The sequence below is a fragment of the Dermochelys coriacea genome, chromosome 1 (assembly GCF_009764565.3).
Source record: "Dermochelys coriacea isolate rDerCor1 chromosome 1, rDerCor1.pri.v4, whole genome shotgun sequence".
Taxonomy (NCBI): Eukaryota; Metazoa; Chordata; order Testudines; family Dermochelyidae; genus Dermochelys; species Dermochelys coriacea.
The window spans coordinates 36,954,825-36,974,384 of record NC_050068.2 but is presented as its reverse complement, the minus strand read 5'-3'; the positions used below and the strand labels follow the sequence as shown (position 1 = coordinate 36,974,384).

The 19,560-nt window shown below is 42.9% G+C and overlaps 1 protein-coding gene across 1 annotated transcript in view; it reads right to left on the bottom strand.

Annotated features, from left to right (window-relative positions):
• DDX10 (DEAD-box helicase 10) overlaps window positions 1-19,560 on the bottom strand; it is a 309,833-nt gene that overhangs the window by 109,516 nt on the left and 180,757 nt on the right. The window contains exon 15 of the mRNA XM_038371539.2: window positions 17,562-17,723. Coding sequence (XP_038227467.1) covers window positions 17,562-17,723 — 162 coding nt within the window. The remainder of the gene's footprint in view (window positions 1-17,561; window positions 17,724-19,560) is intronic.

The following is a 19,560-nucleotide window of genomic DNA, read 5'->3' as shown; positions in this document are numbered from 1 at the left end:
ACATTGTCCTCTCTAATTTTATTATTTGTTCTATACTTTTGTTCATGTTTTGTGAACAAAATTACAGTAATCACACTTGTTCAAAATGAAATTTTATCTCCCACCTGCCCTCTAAAATACAAACAGTATATTAAATCTTTCCATCCTTCGTTGCAAGTCCTGGGTTCAATGCACATCATTTTCAAGACACCAAAGACATTTTGAAGTTTTTCGGTTTATTTGCATTTTTATGTGGTCTTTACTTTGGGTCTAGCAGCCTTAAAAAGTGTAAATTCGTCCATACTTCCCAAATACTGCTGTATATTTTTATTTAGGTGACTGCTATACAAGTAATTCTTCCAAAACATTCTGTACAATATTGGTCTCATTTTAATCATCCCATAGTTCTTTTATATTGTACCCAAGCTGGAGGCATAGCAACAAATTGCATCTTACTGCAAATCTTCCAAAAAAACAGCAGCATCCATTCTTCCACAGTTAACATCGGTACAGTACTTCAGGATGAATCGTATGTTTTCCAAGAGAGTTATTACTTGCAACTCTGCTTTGTATTATTAAAAAACATGATTGGTTCTTTATTGGCTTGACCCCCCCACTAAAAAGTCATCTAGTAGGGCTATCTTTACAATATACATATTGTCACTGAAATTGGCTATTTTAGCTAATATACAAAGGCAATGTTATTTCATCCTCTAAAACTTTTATTATCCTTTGAACCTCATCTTCATCCCACAATATTTATTTTTCCTCCATGATTAATCTCATGCTTCCGCAATATCAGGAAAGTACATTGCATCACTCTGAAATTTTTTTTGAAGAGCAGCTCTGAAATTGTAATATGGTACTCCCCTTAGTCAGTGTATGTTTCCCTGGTGATCATGCTCTATATTTCATTCTTAGACTTTCTATTTTCTACAGAGGTAATACATACTTTCAATAAATCACAAATACAAATTAACCCCAGCACCATTTGTTTAGATTTTGCCTTTTCTGTAAGTTTTCTGCTAAATATTGCAGAGAGCAGAAAGATCAACATAGTATATATTTATCACACAAGATTACTAAGAGCAAAGCACAGTAACTCCTCACTTAACATCCTCCCGCTTAATGCTGTTTAAAAGTTACGTCGCTGCTGAATTAGGGAACTAGCTCGTTTAAAGTTGTGCAATGCTCCCTTATAACATCATTTGGCTGCCTGCTCTGTCCACTGCTTGTAAGATTTTGTGGAAGAGCAGCGAATTTACAAGGGAGCATTGCACAAGTTCCTCTTCTCCGCTTCCTCCCCTCCCTTCCAGTGCTTCCCCCACCGCCAAACAGCTGTTTGGCGGCGCTTAGGACTTTCTTGGGGGAAGGAAAGGAGCGGGGATGTGGTGTGCTCCAGAGAGGAGGTGGAGCGGGGACGGGAAGAGGCGGGCCTGAAGCATTCCCGGAAAAGTCGGTGCCTGTTCTTCTCCAGGTAAGCTGCCATTGCTGCTGCAAAGGTGCTTCCTAGTGTCCTTGCCTGCAGTGGGCTGTGCCTGTGTGGGCTAAACCGGGGCACTTCCCAACCACAGTACAGTACCGTATATAACGCCTTTTGTCTTCCCAAAAATAATTTCCTTGGAACCAAATCCCCCGCATTTATATTAAATCTTATGGGAAAACTGGATTCGTTTAACATCGTTTCACTTAAAATTGCATTTTTCAGGAACATAACTACAATGTTAAGTGAGGAGTTACTGTATGGGCTTGGGCATAAGGATAAATCTATTCAGTTAGGCTTTGAGAGTAATTAGTGGAAATGAACCTACCACCACCACTACAAGAAAACTGGCACTAAAGTGGTTCACTGTCCTCATCACTTCAGTGGTAATATGTATGTGCGCTCAAATATGCATAAATTCTCTCTATATACGTTTTGCAAATAGTGTCTAGAAAAATAAACTCATTTTTCAAACACAAAATTCCCATCCTTTTCTTTTTATTATCTTAGAAATAGAAAGTGGGGGGAGACTTAAACCAGTCCTAATGACACATTGGATTTGTAGGATTTCAACATCAGTTGATATGGGACCTAAATGTGATACGAAAAGTGAGCTTCATGGTCAAAGTTGTTATACAAAGATTGTGCCTTGCATAATGACAGGTTTCAGAGTAGCAGCCATGTTAGGCTGTATTCACAAAAAGAAAAGGAGTACTTGTGGCACCTTAGAGACTAACAAATTTATTAGAGCATAAGCTTTTGTGAGCTACAGCTCACTTCATCGGATGCATTTGGTGGAAAAAACAGAGGAGAGATTTATATACACACACAGAGAACATGAAACAATGGGTTTATCATACACACTGTAAGGAGAGTGATCACTTAAGATAAGCCATCACCAGCAGCAGGGGAGGGAAAGGAGGAAAACCTTTCATGGTGATAAGCAAGGTAGGCTAATTCCAGCAGTTAACAAGAATATCAAAGGAACAGTGGGGGGTAGGGTGGGGGGGGAGAAATACCATGGGGAAATAGTTTTACTTTGTGTAATGACTCATCCATTCCCAGTCTCTATTCAAGCTTAAGTTAACTGTATCCAGTTTGCAAATTAATTCCAATTCAGCAGTCTCTCGGAGTCTGGTTTTGAAGCTTTTTTGTTGAAGGATAGCCACCCTCAGGTCTGTAATTGAGTGACCAGAGAGATTGAAGTGTTCTCCAATTGGTTTTTGAATGTTATAATTCTTGACATCTGATTTGTGTCCATTCATTCTTTTACGTAGAGACTGTTCAGTCTGGCCAATGTGCATGGCAGAGGGGCATTGGTGGCACATGATGGCATGTATCACATTGATAGATGCGCAGGTGAATGAGCCTCTGATAGTGTGGCTGATGTGATTAGGCCCTATGATGGTATCCCCTGAATAGATATGTGGACAGAGTTGGCAACGGGCTTTGTTGCAAGGATAGGTTCCTGGGTTAGTGGTTCTGTTGTGTGGTATGTGGTTGCTGGTGAGTATTTGCTACAGATTGGGGGGCTGTCTGTAAGCAAGGACTGGCCTACCTAGCTTTCATCCAGATCATACCACTCGATCCATTGTCTACAGCCAAGCTCTACGATATAACCGCATTTGCTCCAACCCCTCAGACAGAGACAAACACCTACAAGATCTCTATCATGCATTCCTACAACTACAATACCCACCTGCTGAAGTGAAGAAACAGATTGACAGAGCCAGAAGAGTACCCAGAAGTCACCTACTACAAGACAGGCCCAACAAAGAAAACAACAGAACGCCACTAGCCATCACCTTCAGCCCCCAACTAAAACCTCTCCAACGCATCATCAAGGATCTACAACCCATCCTGAAGGACGACCCATCACTCTCACAGATCTTGGGAGACAGACCAGTCCTTGCTTACAGACAGCCCCCCAATCTGAAGCAAATACTCACCAGCAACCACACACCACACAACAGAACCACTAACCCAGGAACCTATCCTTGCAACAAAGCCCGTTGCCAACTCTGTCCACATATCTATTCAGGGGATACCATCATAGGGCCTAATCACATCAGCCGCACTATCAAAGGCTCGTTCACCTGCGCATCTACCAATGTGATATATGCCATCAGGTGCCAGCAATGCCCCTCTGCCATGTACATTGGCCAAACTGGACAGTCTCTACGTAAAAGAATGAATGGACACAAATCAGACGTCAAGAATTATAACATTCAAAAACCAGTTGGAGAACACTTCAATCTCTCTGGTCACTCCATTACAGACCTAAGAGTGGCTATCCTTCACTATAAAACTATTTCCCCATGAAGAAAAGGAGTACTTGTGGCACCTTAGAGACTAAAATTTATTAGAGCATAAGCTTTCGTGAGCTACAGCTCACTTCATTTGATGCATTTGGTGGAAAAAACAGGAGGAGAGATTTATACACACACACAGAGAACATGAAACAATGGGTTTATCATACACAGTGTAAGGAGAGTGATCACTTAAGATAAGCCATCACCAGCAGCGGGGGGGGGGAGGGGAGAAGGAGGAAAACCTTTCATGGTGACAAGCAAGGTAGGCTAATTCCAGCAGTTAACAAGAATATCAGAGGAACAGTGGGGGGTGGGGTGGGGGGGGAGAAATACCATGGGGAAATACTTTTACTTTGTGTAATGACTCATCCATTCCCAGTCTCTATTCAAGCCTAAGTTAATTGTATCCAGTTTGCAAATTAATTCCAATTCAGCAGTCTCTCGTTGGAGTCTGTTTTTGAAGCTTTTTTGTTGAAGGATAGCCACTCTTAGGTCTGTGATCGAGTGACCAGAGAGATTGAAGTGTATTTCTCCCCCCCACCCCACCCCCCACTGTTCCTCTGATATTCTTGTTAACTGCTGGAATTAGCCTACCTTGCCTGTCACCATGGAAGGTTTTCCTCCTCCCCCCCCCCCCCGCTGCTGGTGATGGCTTATCTCAAGTGATCACTCTCCTTACAGTGTGTATGATAAACCCATTGTTTCATGTTCTCTGTGTGTGTATATAAATCTCTCCTCTGTTTTTTCCACCAAATGCATCCGGTGAAGTGAGCTGTAGCTCACGAAAGCTTATGCTCTAATAAATTTGTTAGTCTCTAAGGTGCCACAAGTACTCCTTTTCTTTATACAAAGATTATATACCAAGTTATTATACAAAGACTTTTTTAATACACATTTTATTTTTCACCTCCCTCCCAATAACTAAAGCTTTGCATTATATATGTGCTACTAAAAACATTTTTTATAAACCTTCAACTGAGTCATGTTTGATACATTTCATTTAATTTTATTCACTGGCTTTTAATAGTCAGCCCCTATGAATTACCCTTCTGTCAAGGTGCATCCCAGAGTTCCTAAACTGTTTGTCTCTGCAGCACACACCTAAACCAAGAGGAAGTCTGAATACCCAATATATTTTAGAAGCATTGGGATACCTACAAATAGGCTTGTAGATTTTGTAGCCAGCTGGTTAATATGGATGCTTGGTTACGGCCTGATCCCACATGAGTGAAGTCAATAGATTTTTTTAAATTAACTTCAATCCGCACAGGACTAAACTCTTAGTTATTAAGGCTCACATTCAGAATGGACTTAACACCTGTCTAACTTTTAAGCACATCAATAGTCCCATAGAAGTCAATGCTTGAAAATTAGGCACATGGTTAAGTACCTTCCAGAATTGAGCACTACCTGATTTAAAATATGGTTTCTCCCCACTCCAATCAATGAAACAGTAAATACTTAGCACTTATAAAGCCCCTTTACATTTTCAAAGCTCTACAGAAACATTGAACAATCTGGACGTTAATTATCAAAGTTAATTATCAAAGTATCATTACCCCAATTTTACAGATGTGGAAATTTGGGCACAGAATGTAAGTGACCTGTCTAGTAGCACACAGCACATCAATGTCAGAGCCAGTATTAGTGTTCAGAAATTCCTGGCTTCCAGGATGCTGCTATAGCCAATAGACTATGCTGCATCCAATAATTAGGTCTATGCATGGTTCTCTATTTATCTATCCTAGACAAATACAGAACCATGCATAAACATGTAGATGTGGAGGGGTCATCAATTGTATTTCATATTTAATGTTCCTTATTGTTTTTCCAACAGCCCCTAAGGTAACATAGCCCCCAAAAGCCCAGCTTTGGGCTTCAGGCAAAAAAATTGATATGGGAGAAGAGGAGTATTCCCTAGATTATAGTAAATTTTTCAACACAAAAACTTCACTCAGAGACAGTTCAAGTTACATCAGGATACAGTCACCACTTCAGAACCTGAAATCATGGAAATAAGTCATGGCAAAAACCTCCTGTATCCCTGGCCACTTTCATATCACAACACTGTCAACACCACACTAACATTCCATAATGCTTTTCATAATGTGACCTCAGAAACAATTGCATTAACAGATCAGCATATCTGACTGACCGCATAGTTATTCTGCTTTAACTTTGCTGAAGTTATCATTGAGGTTTTCCACCAGACAGAGTTTGAAGAAGTTGGGGTACATACTGCTTTTCAGCAGGGAAGTGAAAACTTTATGTAGGTGCTGAAGTGTGTGATGAACAGTGCTGAAGACAACGTTACATCCATGCTTTTCAGGTTTGGAGTTAGAGGGTGGGGGTTTTGAAGCAAACTAATAGATTCATAGATACTAAGGTCAGAAGGGACCATTCTGATCATCTAGTCCGACCTCCTGCACAGCGCAGGCCACAGAATCTCACCCACCCACTCCTACAAAAAACCTCACCTATGTCTGAGCTATTGAAGTCCTCAAATCATGGTTTAAAGACTTCAAGGAGCAGAGAAGCCTCCCTCAAGTCACCCATGCCCCATGCTACAGAGGAAGGCGAAAAACCTCCAGGGCCTCTCCAATCTGCCCTGGAGGAAAATTCCTTCCCGACCCCAAATATGGCGATCAGCTAAACCCTGAGCATATGGGTAAGATTCACCAGCCAGATACTACAGAAAATTCTTTCCTGGGTAATTCAGATCCCATCCATCTAATATCCCATCTCAGGGGATTAGGCCTATTTACCCTGAATATTTAAAGATCAATTACTTACCAAAATCACATTATCCCATCATACCATCTCCTCCATAAACTTATCAAGTAGAATCTTAAAACCAGATAGATCTTTTGCCCCCACTGCTTCTCTTGGAAGGCTATTCCAAAACTTCACTCCTCTGATGGTTAGAAACCTTCGTCTAATTTCAAGTCTAAACTTCCTGGTGGCCAGTTTATACCCATTTGTTCTTGTGTCCACATTGGTGCTGAGCTGAAATAATTCCTCTCCCTCTCCTGTATTTATCCCTCTGATATATTTAGAGAGAGCAATCATATCTCCCCTCAACCTTCTTTTAGTTAGGCTAAACAAGCCAAGCTCCTTAAGTCTCCTTTCATAAGACAAGTTTTCCATTCCTCGGATCATCCTAGTAGCCCTTCTCTGTACCTGCTCCAGTTTGAATTCATCCTTTTTAATCTGCCACTCAACAAACTTTCCGTGCTTATTTCCCAGTTTTTACACAGGTTGAAGTACCTTGGTGTAGGACCCCAGGATCGGGGGAGGGAGGAGATAACAAATGATTAAGGCTAAGATTTTGTCATGGATATTTTTAGTATAAGTCACAGACAGGTCATGGGCAATAAAGAAAAATTCACGGAAGCCCGTGATCTGTCCCTGATTTTTACTAAAAATATCCATGATAAAATGGGAAGGGACTGGGCAGCTGCAGGGTGGCTGGGAGCTCTGGGGCCCCCACCACCCGTGGGGGCTCAGAGCTCCAGGGTCCCCCTGGCCCCAGGACCAGAGGGGAGCTGTAGGGTCCCCGTCCCCTCCCCAGCAGCCAGGAGCTTTGGGAATCCTCCTGCCGCTGGCACAGTGGGGAGCTGAAGGGGTCCTCCGACCCGCCACATTAGGGGAGCTGATGGGGTGCCCCTCTGGTTGCGGTGCTGCAGGGGTTCCCCCACTGCCCGCAGCAGTAGCTGGAGAGCTGCTGAGGTACCTCACAGCTCCCTGCCCCTGTTGGGGGAGGCGGCGGGACCCTGCAGCTACCAGCAGTTGGGGCTGACGTCTTGGAGGTCTTTGGAAGTCAGGCATTCCATGACTTCCACGACCTCCATGACAAACCCCTAGCCTTACATATGACTAATGTGTGAAACTCCTGTTTTTCAGTGCACCCTGCTACAGTTTATAGATAGCTTAAATTACAAATGTGAGCTACAGAATGTTTGCCCAAAGTGTGAATCAAATAAGTTAGTTGTTTTTAAAAACAAACTTTCAAAACAACATCTCCTCATGACAGTAACCAGAGGAGTCTGAACTCTGCATTTTCATATCAATGTCCCTTGAGATATGGGAATAATTGCTAGCCTCTATCTAGTTCAGTCATTAGAGACGTACCTAACACACCCTTTCCCAGTGGATGTGTTTACTAAATAGCAGTAGCATACAGGTATTCTCAATCAGGAGTCCTGTGTTCTACTCCTGGCTCTAGGAAAAGAATGTGGTTTAGTGGTTAGAGAAGACACAAACATTCAATCTGATTACACCCTTGCATGCTCAAGCAATATTTTTATACTCCTCCCTAGTCATCTGCCCAAGTTTCCACTTCTTGTAAGTTTTTCCTTTTTGTGTTTAAGATAAATGAAAGGCAGTATAATTTTATGTAGCCTCTCTGCTAACATATTTGTAAAATGAGTTGGCAGCTCATCCTTGACTGCCTCCTAGAATTGGGGTTCATGGCCTTGTTCAATAAGAATGGTGAGGTTCCTGACCACAGTCAGTAAAAGTGAGTCTTAAACTCAGGGCCTACTTTACATTTTGCTTCAGTTTTCTCTTAAATTTCATCACTTCAATTTGGAGGAGTGAAAAAATAAGGATACTAAAAGAATTTACAAGAAATTGAATAGTTCCATAATATACAACAAATATGTAATCAAATGAAATATTTTCATCTTAAATTTTAAACATCAATACGTAAACAAAATTCAAAAGCTGTTTCCAAAGAGGTAAGATGGTAAAAGAAACTTATAACAAATTGTAAGAGATGTCAATGACTCTCAGTTGGCAGCTATTTAAATATTTATTTTTGTCAAAACTATTCAGTACTCATTCCAGTTATTCTCATTTTATAAAATAATTAGGTATATTGCACAAAACAAAAATCACCCAGCCTCCAATCATTTAGATTAAAATAAACTGTTTTTCCTATAAGAAAAAATCATTGTTTATGTTTTAGTGTGTTCTGTTCGTTTCTTTGCCCTTACTGCTTATTTTAAAAATGTTTTTTCAAAATAACTCAACAAATAAAGTAATTTTAAAAATGCAAATACATGCTAGATTAATATTACTTGTTCTCTTTTGCATTATAGAAGTGAAAGCATACTGATGTGCAAGTGCTGGAGGAACCAAATAGGGGCTGTGCTTCTCTTGACCTGTTGCTCACAAACAGGGAAGAATTGGTAGGGGAAATAGAAGTAGGTGGCAACCTGGGCAACAGTGACCATGAGATGGTGGAGTTAAGGATCCACACAAAAGGAAGAAACAAGAGCAGCAGAATACGGACCCTGGACTTCAGAAAAGCAGATTTTGACTCCCTCATAGAACTGATGGGCAGGATCCCCTGGGAGTCAGGGGATCCTGCTAATATGAGGAAGGCTAATATGAAGGAGAAAGGAGTCCAGGAGAGCTGGCTGTATTTTAAAGAAGCTTTATTGAGGTTACAGAAACAAACCATCCCGATGTGCAGAAAGAATAGCAAATATGGCAGGCGAACAGCTTGGCTTAACAGAGAAATCTTTGGTGAGCTTAAACACAAAAAGGAAAAACTTACAAGAAGTGGAAACTTGGGCAGATGACTAGGGAGGAGTATAAAAATATTGCTTGAGCATGCAAGGGTGTAATCAGGAAGGCCAAAGCACAATTGGAGTTGCAACTAGCAAGGGATGTGAAGGGTAACAAGAAGGGTTTCTACAGGTATGTTAGCAACAATAAGGTGGTCAGGGAAAGTGTGGGACCCTTACTGAATGGGGGAGGCAACTTAGTGACATATGATGTGGAAAAAAACGAAGTACTCAATGCTTTTTTTGCCTCTGTCTTCACAGAGGAGATCAGCTCCCAGACTACTACACTGGGCAGCACAGTATGGGGAGGAGGTGAGCAGCCTTCAGTGGTGAAAGAAAAGATTAAGGACTATTTACAAAAGCTGGACATGCACAAGTTCATGGGGCCAGATCTAATGCATCTGAGGGTGCTGAGGAAGTTGGCTGATATGATCACAGAGCCATTGGCCATTATCTTTGACAACTCATAGCAATCGGGGAAGTCCCGGATGATTGGAAAAAGGCAAATATAGTGCCCATCTTTAAAAAAGGAAGAAGGAGAATCCGAGGAACTACAGCCTCACCTCAGTCCCAGAAAAATCATGGAGCAGGTCCTCAAGGAATCCATTTTGAAGCACTTGGAGGAGAGGATGGTGATCAGGAAAAGTCAACATGAATTCACCAAGGGCAAGTAATGCCTGACCAACTTGCTTGCCTTCTATGATGAAATAACTGGCTCTGGGGATATGGGGAAAAGCCGTGGATGTGATATATCTTGCCTTTAGCAAAGCTTTTGATACGGTCTCCCACAGTATTCTTTCCAGCAAGTTCATTGGAAGAATGGACTATAAGGTGGATAGAAAGCTGGCTAGATTGTCGGGATCAACAGGTAGTGATCAACGGCTTGATATCTAGTTGGCAGCTGGTATCAAGCGGCGTGCCCCAGGAGTCAGTCCTGAGGCCAGTTTTGTTCAACATCTTCATTAACGATCTGGAAGATGGGATGGATTACACCCTCAGGAAGTTCATGGATGACACTAAGCAAGGGGGAGAGATAGATATGCTGGAGGGTAGGGATAGGTTCCAGAGTGACCCAGACAAATTGGAGGATTAGGCTAAAAGAAATCTGATGAGGTTCAACAAGGACAAGTGCAGAATCCTGCACTTAGGAAGGAAGAATCCCATGCACTGCTACAGGCTGGCAACTGACTGGCTAAGCAGCAGTTCTGCAGAAAAAAACACCAGGGGGTTACAGAGGACAAGAAGCTGCATACGAGTCAACTGTGTGCTCTTGTTGCCAAGAAGGCTAATGGCAATTAGGCTGCATTAGTAGAAGCATTGCCAGCAGATGGAGGGAAGTGATTATTCCCATCTATTCGGCCCTGGTGAGGCCACATCTGGAGGAGTGTGTCCAGTTTTGGGCCCCCCACTACAAAAAGGATGTGGACAAATTGGACAGAGTCCAGCGGAGGGCAACGAAAATTATTAGGGGGCTAGGGCACATGACTTACGAGGAGAGGCTGGGGGAACTGGGCTTATATAGTCTGTAGAAGAGAAGAGTAGGGGGGATTTGATAGCAGCCTTCAACTATCTGAAAGGGGGGTTCCAAAGAGGATGGAGCTCGGTTGTTCTCAGTGGTGGCAGATGACAGAACAAGAAGCAATGTTCTCAAATTGCAGTGGGGGAAGTCTAGGTTGGATATTAGGAAAAACTATTTCACTAGAAGGGTGGTGAAACACTGGAATGGGTTACCTAGGGAGTTGATGGAATCTCCAGCCTTAGAGGTTTTTAAGGTCAGGCTTGACAAAGCCCTGGCTGGGATGATTTAGTGGGGATTGGTCCTGCTTTGAGCAGGATGTTGGACTAGATGACCTCCTGAGGTCTTTTCCAACCCTAATTTGCTATGATTCTATGAAGAACTGATTGATAAAATATTTAATCATTGGATTCCAATAACAGAAGTACAAAAACTTCACTCTCAAAATTTATGAATGTCAGTAAACCAGCTGATAGTTTTATAACTTTCCAACCAACTCTTCCTATTCATTCATTATGCTGTGCTCTTGAAATATTATAGCTCCGCTTCCTTTAAAATCAAACCTTGTTGCACCTACAGCATGGATGAGAGATGAATCCTGCCATTCTTTGCAGCTTCTCTAAATCTCCTACTCTTTGGAAAGCTTTTTAAGTGGTTTTTCACTGAGCTCAGATTACTGTTTATGGGGCTACAGTGGTCGATTTTCAAATTAAGCACCTAACCTCCATTGACTTTCAATGGGAGTTGAACACCAATATTTGGAACTTTTCAAAACTTATTCCATAGTGTTTTGTTCAAATATAAATGGTTTCCCATGTCCCAGCATTAGTGTATCATCACGAGTGGGGAAATTTATATATAGTTAACTTTCTGAAGATCAATACTGTTTGAACAATGCTTTTAAAAAGTGAAGTTTTATGTCAGTATTTTATGATACAATTTGAATATTGTACACTCCAGAATTACAATCAATTATGTACACAATAGCTTATCATGAAGGTATGTTAATCACATGATGTTAAGGGGCTACTGTGTGCCAAGAGCTTGAGTGAAGAAATCCAAACTCTTCTTCATGGAGTGTTAAGTTCATTTCACAAGCAACACTCGGCATTCTTAACTGCCACGCTCTCAAACCTTCTACTTCGTTCTATGACAAATGAATGGTCCAGAAACAGTTTGCAAATGTATAGTCTGCAATTTAAGGTTTTTAAATGCCAAAGAGAAATCTAAGTACAGACATTAAAGTTTTCAAACAGCAGAATGAAGCACATTATAAAGGTCTTACTTTAATAATTCATGTAAAGTTTTGGATGACCCCAATGACATCTATGCAAAAATTAGCACTTTTCTCTTAGTGAAAATGTAACTTTGCACATTGGCCTCATAGGCCTGGTCTACACAAGTCACCTTGCCCGGCTATCTGTGCATGTGTCTACACTCAAATTGTCTCTGGTTGACTCAACCGCCCTGTTACAGCGATGCAGTAAAACCACCTCCCTAAATGATGTGAAGTCATTGTCGACGTATTGAGGCCAATGCACTGCATGTGTAGACTCCATGTGATCTGTGTTGACCCAACAGTCTTCCATCAGCTGTCCCACAATGCCCCATTTCCTGCCATTTTGGTCACAATTTTAAACTCCACTGCTCAGAGGTCACAGAGACCAGAAGCCACCCCCATCTTTAAACTCCTTTGTGTCTTTTTGAAATGCTTTTTTCAGACTACATACCTTGGCAAGCACATCTAGCAGCTCACTCATATTGTGTGCAACTGCCCAGCCAGCCATGCGACTCTAGGCATTAGATGTGCTCCTGCCTGGAGTAGACAGGAAATATTGAATCTCATGGGCCTGTGGGGAGAGGAGGCTATGCAAGCACAGCTATGGACCATAGAAATGTGGACATCTACAAGTAGATTGCACAGGGGATACAGGCAAAGGGGTATGACAGAGATTAGCAGCAGTGCCATGTGAAAGCACAGGAACTTCGCCAGGGAGGCAAACAATAGATCTGGGGTTGCCCTGAGGCCCTCCTACTTTTATAATGAGTTGCATGCCATACTTGGCAGAGATTCCACCAGCACCCCCCAGACCACTGTGGATACTTCAGAGGAGACAAAGACAGAGACCCTTCCTGTGAACAGCAAGGAGGAGGAAGGAGTAGACAGCGTGGTGGACTCCAGCCAGGTTGTGAGGCAGAACCTGTCAGACTCCACCATAGCCTAGCCAGTCTCACCAGATGAGTGCAGATGAGCCTGACAAAGGGGAAGGCAACTCTGATTAGTGTGTGCGTATATTTCTCTTTACAATGTTTAAAGATGACACCCAGCCCGTCCTCAAGTTAACAAGACGGTTATCAACTTTTCATTGTTTTACTCATACAAGAAGAGGTATAAAGGCAAAATTGGCATCTGCTTTTCATTCTGTGTTTGGTTAGGCTGGGGGAGAGAGGGGCACAGCATTTGAAGCCCTTTGTTTATGCGCATTGTTTACGTCCCTTGTATCCTTCCTGACAAATTGCAATTAAACTTTCACGGAGATACTCTGCAATCCTCTCATAAAGGTTTTTTATGGAAGGCTGTCTTATTTCTTCCTGCGCAATAGAGCACTTTCCCATGTCACTCTGAATGAGTTCAGCTGGTGCCATTGCAGTAAACAGGCTAGCAACATATGGACCCAGGCAGCTTTGGGATGCCAGCAGCAGCTGTGTTCTCCGTGCCTTTGTAACCGTCAGGAATGAGATATCTAAAACCACCACAGTGGAAAATAGTGCCAATATTTAGTGCCATTGCCCTATATTCGTACGTGGAATACAGACCAAAATTATATCGCTTCATGCAACAGAACAGTCTTCTGTTCCTAGCCCCGGTGGGCCATACTCAGCATAGCTGAGACTGGAAAGCAGTGCTGTGCCAAGGTGCTCCAAAGCAGCAGTGTCAATAAGCATATTTTATTAAAAGTGTTTATGAGAATACGGGAAGGGAGTTTGAAATTTATCTTTCCCTTTCTGTTGTAACTAATAAAGACAGACAGATGTGCCATTGCTGTTTTTATCAGCAGCTTCTGATGTGGCAGCCTTGAGATGTTGCCTCCATACTATCAGAATGCCTGACATTGTTAAAGAGGAGTAAAAAGTGGACTTGCTCAGCCAGATCCTGCAAGCCAGCGCTGCATCCGACTGTGAACAAAGGGCATGGAGGGCCAATATGACTGACAGCAGAGAGAAGGAAAGAGGACAAGAAAAAGATCCAACAGTAAGAATCCCAGCAGGACAAGAAGGAGATCTACCAGACATAATGGGTCTTCCCAGACCACAAACTCAAATGCTGCAGACCCTGCATGATCTACAGGTCCCAAAATCTCAAATTCTCCACCCTTTGCAGTCCTTGCAGAATTCCATGGTCACTGCTCCCTACATCCCAAAACACACCATGTGGCATCATGGGCTGCATCCTATATTTACCCCTGCAACGCCACGCTGTGGGACAGCAAGGGAAACAGCTTCACATACAGTGACCTGTGAGGATCACAGTTGCTGTACGGGTACCACAACAGATTGCATTTGTGTAAATGGACAGAAATGTTTACTCCCTTTTCAGTTTTAAAGTTCCACTCAGAGGCGCCGACCCCGTGGGTGCTCTGGGACTGGAGCACCCACAGGGAAAAAATTGGTGGGTGCTCTGCACCTGCACCTGACCCTCACCCCAGTTCACCTCTGCCACGTCCTGCTTCTCCCCGCTCCCTCCCAGTGCTTGTGCCGTGAAACAGCTGTTTCACATGGCAAGCACTGAGAGGGAGGGGGCGGGGGGGAACGCAGCGCACTTGGGGAAGAGGCGGGGCCAGGGCGGAGATTTGGGGAGGGGTCCAATGGGGCAGGGAGGGGGCGGAGCCAGTGGGACGTGAGCACCCACCAGCGCCAAGGAAAGTTGGCGCCTGTGCTTCCTCTCTCAATTTATGCAAAAAAAATCATACTATGTTGAATTTTATTTTGCGCATTGTTTTTCCCACTCAAAGTTCTATTTTTGAAGAATCAAATGATCTTTATTTGTTCACAACAAATATTGCAGATTGCATAGCTAAAGTGAAAGCACACAGTACTTGTAGACATACAGCAACTATCGTTTAATTCACAGGTTCAGGAAAATACCCAGGCATTTGTATACTGCTTGCTGTTCGTTTTTACACTCCAACAGAGAACACTCTTGTGGCTGACCGTTAAAGTGCTCCTTCAAAATCTCCCTCACCTGCATAGCTCCAACTTGTCTCTTGTAATAGCCCTTGTTTCTGGCTGTTCAAATTCAGCAGAAAGCTGCTCCACTTCTGCCTTCCATCCTTGCACCAGCTTTTTCTCTTTTGCCTCACAGATATTATACAGCTATAACCATTGGGATATTTTGCTCACCAAGATCCAGTCTGGTGAGTATACACCATCAGTGTCCCTTTCAATCTAACAAAATCACATTCCAGGGCTTTGGCAACTTTTAATCATATAATATGAGGAGTGGAAGAGACCTCAGGAGGTCATCTAGTCCAACACTTTGCTCAAAGCAGGACCAACCTCCAACTAAATCAGCCCAGCCAGGGCTTTGTCAAGCTGGGCCTTAAAAACCTCTAAGGATGGAGATTCTACCACCTTCTTAGTAACCCATTCCAGTGCTTCACCACCCTTCTAGTGAAATAGTTTTTCCTAATATCCAACCTAGACCTCCCCAACTGCAACTTGAGACCATTGCTTCTTGTTCTGTCATCTGCCACCACTGAGAAGAGCCTAGCTCCATCTCTTTGGAACCCTTCAGCATATCTACCTAGCTTAGTGTCATCTGCAAACTTGCTGAGGGTGCAATCCATCCCACCATCCAGATCATTAATGAAGATGTTGAACAAAACTGGCCCTAGGACTGACCCTTGGGGCACTCCACTTGATACCAGCTGCCAACTAGACATCGAGTTGTTGATCACTACCCGTTGAGCCCGACGATCTAGCCAGCTTTCTATCCACTTTATAGTCCGTTCGTCCAATCCATACTTCTTTAACTTGCTGACAAGAATACTGTGGGAGACCGTATCGAAAGCTTGCTAAAGTCAAGGAATATCACATCCACCGGTTTCCCCATATTCACAGAGCCAGTTATCTCATCATAGAAGGTAATCAGGTTAGTCAGGCATGATTTGCCCTTGGTGAATTCATGTTGACTGTTTCTGACCACCTTCCTCTCCTCCAAGTGCTTCAAAATGGATTCCTTGAGGACCTGCTCCATGATATTTCTGGGGACTGCGGTGAGGCTGACCCGTCTGTAGTTCCCTGGATTCTCCTCCTTCCCCTTTTTAAAGATGGGCACTATATTTACCTTTTTCCAATCATCCGGGACCTCCCCCGATCGCTACGAGTTTTCGAAGATAGTGGCCAATGGCCATCTACCGCCCCATCTCAGTTCAGGAACCTCACTGCAGAAAATCCATCCACTGTATCCTGCACATTGCTGAGAGTCACAGACCTGCGTAGCAGGAGATGATTAAGGGCCCTATACACTTGCATGACAACAAACCGCACTATGCATTTTCCAGCTCCAAACTGATTTCCCACTGACTGAGAGCAATCCAGCGATGCAAGCTTCCAATGCAGCTCTCATTCTGCTGTCCCTGCACTGGGGCGAGCTCAGCACACAGATCCAGGAATATGGCCTTTCGCATCCGAAAGTTCTGTATCCACTGCTTGTCACCCCAACCCTGTGTTACGATACAAGCACTGACCAGTGGAATTGCTTCTCAAGTCCAGATCAAGTCATTTCTCTCCCAGAACACATTGCGAAAATTTCCCAAAAGACATTGTGCCACACAATGGTGCATGACACACTGAGATACAGAACCCTGATGCACTGCACTTTGCATCAAAACAAACACTCCGACACAGCATAAGAACAGCATACTGGGTCAGATGATCTAGCCCAGCATCCTGTCTTCCAACAGTGATCAATGTCAGATGACCCAGAGGGAATGAACAGAACAGGTAATCATCAAGAGATCCATCCCGTCGCCCATTCCCAGCTTCTGGCAAACAGAGGCCAGGGACACCATCCTTGCCCACCCTGGCTAATAGCTACTGATGAACCTATCCTCCATGAACTTATCTAGTTCTTTTTTGAAGCACAAGCAGCCACATATGCACGTGCCCGAGCGATATACAAACTTAACTTGCCCCAATCAAAGTTTGTAGTGTAGATATGGCCACAATATTCTGAAGACACTTCAGAAGTGCTATGGATTAGTCTCTCTCTCTAAGGGCTGGGCATTTGTTAAAAAGTGTGTGTGCCAGTCAGCCCCCCTCACTTTTTTAAAAACCTCTCCTTAAAATTAATTTCCTACACTAACCCCTGCCAGTAAAAATGCTATTACTGGATTGCTGTCATCGGCCTTTTACTTTTAAAAATCATCAAAAGTTAGAATCAACCTCTGGCATCTTCCAGTGCTTTGTATTGCCAATCTATTTAGACTATAAATATCTTTACAGAACACTAAAGTAGGCGGTTTTTTTCCCCCCCTATGTCTTATGCAGTGATGAGAACAATTCCAGAATTTAATAATTATGTTAAATTTACTTTTCAATATATTGCACAACATTTAAATATTTTCTCACGGAGTCACTCAAACATTTAACAGCATTTGTTTCTATTTCAATGATTGGTGAAGGACTTGACTTACCTTATGTTTTTCTTTAATTTTCTTCCTATATGCTTCTTTGTCAAATTTGTCCTCTTCCTGTAATCTTTCCTTTGCTTTATCTAGGTTGATGCCACCAGAATCATCTTCCTTCTCTTCGCTGTCCACATTGGATTTTTGTGCTGGTGGCCACTCCTGAACTAACTGGATTATACAAGACAATAAAAATGTTTAGAGCCATTTTCCTGCATCCAATGCTAAATGTATTTCATTACTAATCAAATAAGTAGCCATATACTAATTATTTTTGCTAGACTAAACCAAAAAGCTGTTTGCAGAGGATTATATATTAAGAACATTAGAATTGTCACACTGGGTGTGACCAATTGTCCATGGGGCCCAGAATTCTGTCTTTCAACAGCAACCAATGCTGGATGTTTCAGAGAGAATGAACACATCAGGGCAATTATTGAGTGATCCTTCCTGTTCACTCCCACCTTCCAGTAGCCAGAGGTTTAGGGACACCCAGAGCATGTGGTTGCATCCCTGACCATCTTGGTTAATAGCCATTGATGAACTATCCTCTGTGAACTTATCTACAACTTTTTTTAACCCAGTTATACCTTTGATCTTCACAACATCCCCTGGCAACGAGTTCCACAGGTTGACTGTACATTGTCTGAAGTATAGGTTTCAGAGTAGCAGCCGTGTTAGTCTGTATTCTCAAAAAGAAAAGGAGTACTTGTGGCACCTTAGAGACTAACAAATTTATTAGAGCATAAGCTTTCGTGAGCTACAGCTCACTTCATCGGATGCATATGGTGGAAAAAACAGAGGAGAGATTTATATACACACACACAGAGAACATGAAACAATGGGTTTATCATACACACTGTAAGGAGAGTGATCACTTAAGATAAGCCATCACCCACAGCGGGGGGGGGGGGAGGAGGAAAACCTTTCATGGTGACAAGCAGGTAGGCTAATTAATAATAATATAACCGCATTTGCTCCAACCCCTCAGACAGAGACAAACACCTACAAGATCTCTATCATGCATTCCTACAACTACAATACCCACCTGCTGAAGTGAAGAAACAGATTGACAGAGCCAGAAGAGTACCCAGAAGTCACCTACTACAGGACAGGCCCAACAAAGAAAACAGAACGCCACTAGCCATCACCTTCAGCCCCCAACTAAAACCTCTCCAACGCATCATCAAGGATCTACAATCTATCCTGAAGGACGAGCCATCGCTCTCTCAGATCTTGGGAGACAGACCAGTCCTTGCTTACAGACAGCCCCCCAATCTGAAGCAAATACTCACCAGCAACCACACACCACACAACAGAACCACTAACCCAGGAACCTATCCTTGCAACAAAGCCCGTTGCCAACTCTGTCCACATATCTATTCAGGGGATACCATCATAGGGCCTAATCACATCAGCCACACTATCAGAGGCTCGTTCACCTGCGCATCTACCAATGTGATATATGCCATCAGGTGCCAGCAATGCCCCTCTGCCATGTACATTGGCCAAACTGGACAGTCTCTACGTAAAAGAATGAATGGACACAAATCAGACGTCAAGAATTGTAACATTCAAAAACCAGTTGGAGAACACTTCAATCTCTCTGGTCACTCGATCACAGACCTAAGAGTGGCTATACTTCAACAAAAAAGCTTCAAAAACAGACTCCAACGAGAGACTGCTGAATTGGAATTAATTTGCAAACTGGATACAATTAACTTAGGCTTGAATAGAGACTGGGAATGGATGAGTCATTACACAAAGTAAAACTATTTCCCCATGGTATTTCTCCCTCCCACCCCACCCCCCACTGTTCCTCTGATATTCTTGTTAACTGCTGGAATTAGCCTACCTGCTTGTCACCATGAAAGGTTTTCCTCCTTCCCCCCCCTGCTGTTGGTGATGGCTTATCTTAAGTGATCACTCTCCTTACAGTGTGTATGATAAACCCATTGTTTCATGTTCTCTGTGTGTGTGTATATAAATCTCTCCTCTGTTTTTTCCA